The 9,280-nt window shown below is 47.7% G+C and overlaps 1 protein-coding gene across 1 annotated transcript; it reads left to right on the top strand.

The window, feature by feature from the left end:
* Window positions 1–4,390: 4,390 nt before the first annotated feature.
* On the top strand, window positions 4,391–8,826 carry LOC125514200 (xylan O-acetyltransferase 5-like). Its single transcript, XM_048679489.1, has 5 exons — window positions 4,391–5,220; window positions 6,178–6,349; window positions 7,254–7,453; window positions 7,569–7,730; window positions 8,095–8,826. The coding sequence occupies exons 1-5, from the start codon at window positions 4,706–4,708 to the stop codon at window positions 8,477–8,479; spliced, it is 1,434 nt and encodes a 477-aa protein (XP_048535446.1). The 5' UTR covers window positions 4,391–4,705; the 3' UTR covers window positions 8,480–8,826.
* The last annotated feature ends 454 nt before the right edge of the window (window positions 8,827–9,280 follow it).

Below are 9,280 nucleotides of genomic sequence, written 5' to 3'. Positions count from 1 at the left end.
TGCTGGGCCGAAGCCCAGGGGGCAGGGGGTTTTCTCTTTCTTTTTTTTATGTATTTTCTTTCTTTTATTTATTTCCTTTTCTGTTTTGGCTCATTGTTTGGGCACTAAATGAGTTTTGTAAAACATGAGAGTTGGCCCAAAATTCACAACACAATATATCCTACCACCAAAAACTAGTTTGGTGTAACTATCATTTCATATTTATTTTTTTTATTAATAAAAAGGTTAGTAAATATTGTTTTCAGCCACTGTTTGAGGTTGTTTAAGTCACTTATCAAATTTCAATAATGTTGCTTACAATTTTATCATAGCCTCTGATTTATCTACTATTTATTGAACATTTTAGTTCTAATATTTGAAAAACTTTTATCGTTTGCTTGATTTTGATTTTGAATTTGAATCGGTTTCGAACTAACGCGAGATTGCTAACAGTAATCAAAGTGACGTGGCATCGTTAACGTGGGATTACTGTAGCCTAATTATCCAGGCGTCACAACCATCGTCCATTTGTTTGATGCTTCATGGGGAATGACCTTCGTGAGGGAAAAAAATTTCCCTATATTTACATCATGGAAATTTCTATGTGTAGCATGAAAGTTTATTTTTGATGCACATGGGAAATTTCTAAAGTCATGTGTGGAAACTTCCTATTTTACAACACCACAATTCTCCATGCCATAGCATGAAAATTCTCCTCTTTGTAGCATGGAAAATCATGGGTTTGTGGTTAACTTTCTCCTATCGTAGGATGGCAAGTTCCATTTATAGCCATGTGCGAATCTCTAATACGCATGATAATTTACTCCCCTGCGGCATGACGAATTCCTAACAATCTTTCAGTCAGCATAACAATTTTCTCTTTTCAATATGGCAAATCTTTATACAATAGCATGGTAATTGTCGAGCCTTCGTTGAAAATATTTTTTTAGGGAACACTCCCTGATCGCACCGCTCACTCAAAAGAGCTATCGTAGAAAACATTCGTTCACTCGAACGACCTTCTCGCGGGAAGTCATCACGTTATTGCGGTCTGTTATGTGGGTCCCATCTTAAGGGCAAGTTTGATGCCCACTGCATCGTGGATCTCATGCCGCTTATCTTAATGCTTGTTCCTCGACAACATGCAAGCTACAGATAGTTTGTGATGGGCTGCACCTTCAATTCTGGGTCCAAGACATCCATGACGCCCTAGGACCTACCACCATGATCCAATATGTGGACCTATGTCGCCTGGTGCGCCACAACACTCTTGCTCCAACCCCCTGACTAATTGGTCTGACACTTGACGAATTCCGAAGCCTACTCTGCAGCTTCGCGCTACATTGCCATGTTCATTGGCTCGCTGCCTGACCCGAGTTGATGGCTTGCTAAGAGGACGTGGGCACCGCTCCGCTTCAAGGTTTTTCTGTGGCCGGCTCTTTGGGACTGATGTTGGGATGCTAATAGGATTGCGCGTTGTGGGCTATCCCGTCAGCTCTGGCACGAGGTGCTCTCATGGTGCTGATCTACTGTTGCACCACCATGCCCTGAGGCCCTCCTCCAGGCATGGTGGATCAAGACCTGTTCGGTTGTTTCCTCTCCATGCAGAAAAGGAATCCCGTCCCCTCTCATTTGGATGTCAATGGTTGCATTTTACAACGGTCTACAACCCTTCATGCATCAACTTCTTTAGCTCATTAAGGACGAGACTCGCTTATGGGCTAAGGGTGGTGCTTTTGACTTGGCCAACATCCTTTATATAGTTCGGATGCAGTAGCTCTAGCGTAGCTCACCTAGCCCCCCTCTCTTCCCGGCTCCTCATCATGGCCCTGTGCTAGGGAACTTGTAACATTTTTCTACCCTTCAATCAATGAAAGATACACAAGCTTCACGTACCCGTGATTTTTTTTTGATTATATACAGGGTAATGCCCCTAACTGTGTAAGCCAATAGTATATATGTAAGGGCATCTTCAACACGAACCCTCAAAACGCCAGCAACTGTCTGAATCCAGCTATCGAGGCGCACTTTGTCATCCAACACGGACCCATATTTGTTCGCGGACGCATCTCTCTGTCCATTTCCCCGCATATCGGAAGCAAACCAAGGGGCTTTGTGGCAGTCCAGACCTCCGCCATTTACGTGTCCGACACCCCCAACCCACCCAAAGCAGAAGCGGAGCCCGCACATTTGGAGCGGTCCGCACTAATTGCACACGAAAACCCGCGCTCTCCTACCCTCCCTATTTCGATCGCCGCCTCCCTCCACCTGAATTCCCATGCTTTTTGCCTTCCACCACCACATGGACCCATGCAAAGACCAGCTGGAACCGACAAAAGTGGAGGATCCAAAGAAGGTGGCCGCCCTTGAGATTAACCCGGCGACACGACGAAGCCCGTTGCATCAAAAAGGAAGTCAAAACTTCAAGAGGACGTTGGGCAGGGTGCAGGGGCTAGGCGGCGGCGGGGACACGGGGCGCTGCCGTTGTCATCCATGCACACGAGTAATATCAGCCGCCCTACTTCTGTGCGGGAAAGCAGCTCGGCGGCAGATTCAGTGAGGAGGCTCGGACAGGCGGTCCGGGTGAGCAAAAGTCTATTTTTTGCATGGATCATCGGATCGAGATTTTGTGATCAGACACATGTAAAAACTATGGAAATCCGCCTAGTTTTTGTTGTGATCAGGCACTATGAACAACACATTTTAATTTGCTCGCATTGTTATACATTTAAAAATGAAGGATTGCCACATCTTGGCAAATGTTTAGGGAATGTGGTTGCATGACCAGCTCCTGCATCCCTGTCCGTGAACTGATCTGGACCAGTCTGTAGACAAAATAGTGTGTTTGTTTTAGAGGACGGCTTTGAAGATGCCCGAAGGTTTCATCAATCATTCTACGAACAAATAGCGTGTCCATTTTAGAGAAAGGCGTTGAAGATTGCCCTAATAAGATATCATCAAAGTTATGGCACCAACAATCTCGTACGAGTAAAACCCTTTATTTCGTTGGACGCGTCCGTAGATCCTCCCCACCCACATCGTGTACGGTGTACCCTCGCCGTGCCCTGCATTGATCCAACCGTAACACGGGCAATGGGGTTTGCATTGGCATGGGCACACCACACCCCTGCTTGTGCGCCCCAGATCGGCCAAACAATTGAACGGAGCGCCGGGAGCAGCAGCGTGCCCCATGGCCATGGCTATGTATGATCACTCGTACTAGGTAGGCGCCCCGCACCATTACTGCCATGATTCAGGGCGCCGCTGTTCACCGGGACCCGTATGCCTTTCCACGGCTACGAGGGCAGAAGAATCGGACGAGGGTCCCGCCTACATACTTAAATCCACGACGTGATCGCGTATTATCACCACCACATGGCCCTCCGTCAGATTCCACCGTATAAAACCCTAGCTCTGACCTTTACTGCTACTATTAAGAGCACTACTAGCAGCAGCACCGTACCCGCCCGGCCGAGTTAATGATCGCGTACTGTCAAGCTTGGCCGGCATTAGCAACCGCCCAAATCTGATCCGAGAGAGATAATGACCGAGCAAAGCATGAAGGCACGGCGGTGGGGGCAAGGGCAACCTGTCCTGCTCCAAAGAGCAACCCGTCATACGCTGCCGCTCCTTTTTGGCCGCGGGGAGGCGTGCAGGCTACGCTTTCCTCCCGGTTCTGCGCGTGTCGTGAACGCGGGTCATCGCCATTAGCGACGCGCGCACCGGCGGCCACGTGAGCGAGCGAGACGGTACGAGAAAGAAGGCGCCTCCCGCCTCCTGTGCGTGCCCATGCATTAACATGGCCGTCGCCCGTCCAACCAACCACCCTACCCTACCACCCCTAATCAGTTCAGAAAATTACCACCATGAATTTCAAAATAAAAAGTTACCACCGTGGAAAATGATCTCCCTCCAGAGCGAGCGAGAATGGATTTTGTTTACTATCGACGAAGACCGGAGTGCACGTCCCACTAGGAAATGGCTGGTGGACAGTAGGCGGCAAGGAACGGCGCGTCATACGCGCCGTGGACGGAGGGGGAGGCGCTGGCAGGCAGAAGCGGGTAGGCTCATCCAAAATAGGTTCGCCGTCACCTGCCGTCGTGGCTTGGTTTGACCGTCCGTCCGTCGGTTAGCCGCTCGCGGCCGGTCTAGCTCAACCGACCGACGGGAGAAAGATTAGATTCGAGGTTAACCGCGCTGGAGAAAGGGGGGAGATTCGAGGCTGCCGTGCGTTTGGGGCCATCTCCCTCCGTTGCTCCTTCGGCTCTTTCCTTTTTTTTTTTGGTTGAGAAATGGCTCTTTCCTTAACTAAGCTAGGACTACTAGTCAAGGCCCACACAGAGGGCCGGGCCCCCCCCCCCGCCCCCGCCCCTTGCTTGTCATCTTCCCCTCCCCTCGCTCCATAGAAGAGCGTGCCCAGCCGCCTGTTCTCCTCCCCTTCTATCTCCTCCTGTCTCTCTCTGCCCCTCTGCCCCTCTGCTCTGCCGCTCTCTCCCAGGGAGAGGAGAGAGGAAGGCAGAGTTCGCTCGCTCGCTTGCACTCCTCAGATTCCCCGCCCGCTCTGCGCTGCTCTGCTCTGCTCTGCTCGCCTGCCGTCCTTCCTTCCTCGCCTGATTGATTCGGTTGCTGCGCGCGCGGGCGCCGAGCTGATTGGGGGGAGTCGGCGCGGGGCGAGGAGCTAGCGGTCGCCTTGGCGGTCCCGAACACCACGGCGGCGGCGGCGGCCATGCGGATCCCGCGGCGGAAGGCCGGGGTGCCGCTCGGCGTGCCCAGCCGGCGGGCGCAGATCGCCGCGGTCTTCGCGCTCGCCGTGCTGCTCGGCGTCTCCGTCCTCTACGACAGCGCCCACATCGCCGCCTCGCTGCGCCGCCACAGCGGCTACAAGACCATCTCCGCCACACCGGCGCAGGCAGTGGGATCGGCGGGGGCGGCCACGGATCGGACCGACCCGCCCCCGCGGCTTGGGGCGGAGGAGGAGGGGGTGTCTAAGTCTGACTCCGGGACGGCAGCGGACGGGTCCTCGCCGGAGACGGGGGTCCTCAAGGAAGTGGTGGGGGAAGGGGGCGGGGCTACCTGCGACATGTACAAGGGGAGGTGGGTGCACGACGAGGAGAACGCGCCCATGTACAAGGAGTCCGACTGCGAGTTCCTCACGGAGCAGGTCACCTGCATGCGCAACGGCCGCCGCAGCGACGAGTACCAGAAGTGGCGGTGGCAGCCTGATGCCTGCGACCTCCCAAGGTACGCTTATTTGTTTTTCTTTGTATGTATTCCCTCTGCCTTCTCCATTTTTTCTAGATACATTCAAAACGTGTTCATGCGCATATGTGTACGCGCTACGCAATGGCCACCGGTTGGTTCTAAAGAAAAAGGTGGGTAGTGTGCTTTCGTTAACTGGAAAGTGAGAGTTTACGCGTGCTACCTACAGTCGTATTGGCCGGCTGGAAGCGGCCAGATCATTTCTGGCATGTTTCTCTTCCTTTCTAATCCAAGTCTACCGAAAATACACTCATGGTACAATGGGTGTTCATGACGATGAAACAATTATGTGGTACCAAACCATGGTTTTGTCCTTGTCAGTTAGTTCAAAGTTTCATCAAGGCATGTGGCTGTTCACATTATAATTATACAGAGAAAACGTTTGGTGCACCTGATTCATTACCTGTGTTTCTTGTTAACTAAGATTGGTATAAGGGGTTCTTTAATTGGTTAGGTGACATAATGGAAGAAGAGAAGAGGCTGCTATATGGTCTTTCTTTAGATAGATTAAGCTATTTAATGGTTGGTAGAGAAGTTCCCTTTGTTACAAGTTGTTGGGTGAGGGGTAGAGGGGTATGGTACAGAGTGGTTTGGAATCTGAAAACAAATAGGAGTTGTTGTCTAACATGACATCACATTGTAAGCTTTGCAAACTTATAACCATTTTGTGTACATAACTGGAGCAGTTTAGAGTTAATATAGCACTTTCTGAACGTATTGCCCTATCGATGTAAGTGAATTGTATCGACGTCAGTATACTAAAGACACCGCCTTCCGCAAAAATTGTATTGAAAGTTAGGTCAACCAACTCTATCTTGTACAATCTTGTTGAATGAACATAGCTAAGAAAAACGTCAGAGCAGGTTTATATGCGATCCTTCAATGTTCATACAATTTGATGGTTTTTGGTGCTGAATTGATCTTTTTTTCTTCTATCAGGTTCGATGCTAAGTTGCTTCTTGAGAAGCTAAGGAACAAAAGAATGATGTTTGTGGGGGATTCACTGAACAGGAACCAGTGGGAGTCCATGGTGTGCCTGGTCCAGTCTGTGGCTCCATGGGATAAGAAAAAGCTTGTCAAGAATGGATCTCTAAATGTGTTCCGCCTTAATGTAAGTATTTGCGCAATATCTACTTCTCTCTGACCTCACTTTGTTTTTCTTCCAATAGAGGTCTGAGGAAACAGTAGTACTAATGATTTGACTAGCAGCAGCTTGGTATGATAGTGATTGTACAAGCATAATTTTTAAAGTTGGGCCAGTGACCATACCAGCCAAGCCACCGAGTCAATATTTTTGTGGTTACATATTATTATTTTGTTAGTTCTTTCGTATTCCAAAAAGGATAGTAATGCCTGAACGTGTTAGCAGTTCCATCCATTAATATTTGACCCTTACAAACATGAGTTTTTGAACTAGGATCTAGTAGAAAAATGTTCTTGTGCATTTCGGAGATGCAGGAGTTTGCTTGAACGAGTGCAGCAGCTTGTAGGTGGTGTTCCACAGAATAGATGATGATGCATAGTTCACGATGTGTGTTTTTCTTCACTTCTTGCAATCAAGGTGTAGCCTGGTACTGTAGAGGATATAAAATAATCGATGGGAATATGGGAGGTTATGTGAATGGGGTTATGGGGTATAGTGGCTGCTATATGATAGGTCCCTCGGGGCACATGATTGAGACTGTCCTGACCCAGTCTGGGTACCGTTCTGCTATTTTCTTTGTGTACTCCTAGAACTAGAGCCATCCGGTTATTTCAAAACTGTGAGCCTATTTGAAAAAAGTTCATTATGATTTGCAGTGTGTTTCGAAGAGGATGCAGCGAAACATTTGGTTGGATTGTCTGAATCATTTAGTCCTTCATAGATCACGATTAATTAATGAACCGTATTGAAGGGTTGCACCTCAAAATTTTGTCTTCTGTGATCTTTATTTCCCCTAACCGTGGTTTGATGACTATTGACTCTTGAATATTCTTTGGTATGTATTGACGCGTGAATTACCTGGAATTTTCAGGAGTACAATGCAACGATTGAGTTCTATTGGGCTCCTTTCCTAGTTGAGTCGAACTCAGATGATCCAGACATCCATAGCATCACCGACCGAATGATCACGCCAACATCGATCGCCAAGCATGCAGCAAATTGGATAGGGGTGGACTATTTGATCTTCAACACTTACATTTGGTGGATGAACACCCCGAAGATGAAAATTGTGTGAGTAACTGTTATAATGAAGTCTCAAACCTTATGAACATTAAACCAGTTTGCCTATCCAACCTTGAGAGTAATGTGCATCATGGTATTCTTACACGTGTTGTTTTGACTACAGGCCTGACGGATCCTTCACAAGGAAACCAGTTAAGTACGATGAATTGGATCGTGTGGTTGCGTACCGACAGATCCTCGAGACATGGTCTGGATGGGTAGAAGAGAATGTAGATCCCAAAAGAACAATGGTCTTATTCATGAGTGTGTCACCAGTACATATGCAGTAAGCTCTCTTTGCCCCTGCAAATACACACATAATTCATATCTGCTGCATATATCGAGATTCTTTGGGTGATCCTAGAACATCATGAAGCTGGCTATCTTTAATTAAAATTCCATGTTATCTGCATACATGAAGATTCTTCGGCTAATCCTAGAACATCATGAAACTGACTGTATTTAATTAAAACTCTTTGACTGTTTCTTGATGCAAATATTCCCCAACAGTGCTATTAGGATGAAAGCGAAGATGTTGGTAGTGCACATGATGTGATACTGTGTTAACTTTTAGACCTTGTACTATTGTTTCGGCATGAATTCTTAGTATAAGGGTACCAGGCTGATGAACAATGGTTGACTTGTTACAGGAGTGAAGGCTGGGGCAGCCCTGACAACATAAAATGCTTCTCTGAGACACAACCAGTGCTAAATTACACAAAAACACTGGATGTCGGCACTGACTGGGATCTTTTCACGGAATCTCATGAAGTGACGAAGGCGATGAAGAAGGTGCCCGTGCACTTCATCAACATAACTGCATTGTCGGAAATCCGCAAGGATGCACACACATCTGTGCACACGCTGCGGCAGGGTAAGCTCCTGACAAAGGAGCAGCAGGCCAACCCACGCAAGTTCGCCGACTGCATCCACTGGTGCCTCCCTGGCTTGCCGGACACATGGAACGAGTTCATTTACGGCCACATTGTGTCGAGCCCTCTACAGCGGCAGATTGAGAATCAATCTGCAAGATGACAATGCATATATATCTGCTACAAATCTGGTAGTTCCCGTTAGTACGTAAGATGGTAATTGCGGCCATATAATATATATATTTTTTCTAGGTCTAGAAATATATGCTGTTGGTTCACCTGGGGAGATTGGCTCGAAGGTACGCTCGCAGGATAGCAAACTGTAGCTATAAACAACCAAGATGGCCTGAGAGTTATTATACCGTCTGCTCGCTCTGAGTGTGACTATTTAAGAGGAATGCTTCGATGCTTTTCATCTGAAAAGAATCTTATTTCAGTTGATACTTGTACATATTTCTTTTTTCATCAAACCCTTTTCATGAGAATATTTAACCTTTTGGGCTGGAACAATATTCAAGAGCTTGCGCAGCATAGACTGCACTGATGTGTGATAACAGATGCGTACTTGCACTTCTCTACTACATCACCGCCATTAAAATCTTCTATGTCGAATGCGTTAAGACGACCCAAAAATAACCCCTTCCCGAAAGTTTTACTAGATATGAACCTTTTGCTCAGTGCGCTACACCTTGGCATTCAGGTTGGACATCAATGGCGTTGAGCATCTGGTCCATGTGGCATCGAGTGGATACAACTTATGATGAGCAACTCGTCATTTCTGTTGACAATATTGAAACGGTTATGCGAATGTACGCACATGAACTAAGTTGAGCAAGTCGTCATTTCTGTTGACAATATTGAAACGCTTGTGCGAATGTACGCACATGAACTAAGTTCTGGACCATACAAGATACTAATGCACACTCTGGCCGAGACCAACGTTAGAAAGAACTGCTAGTAATAA

This window comes from Triticum urartu, chromosome 1 (genome assembly GCF_003073215.2).
Source record: "Triticum urartu cultivar G1812 chromosome 1, Tu2.1, whole genome shotgun sequence".
Lineage (NCBI taxonomy): Eukaryota > Viridiplantae > Streptophyta > Magnoliopsida > Poales > Poaceae > Triticum > Triticum urartu.
The sequence above is the reverse complement of the archived record's forward strand: the minus strand, read 5'-3'. Positions and strand labels throughout refer to the sequence as shown.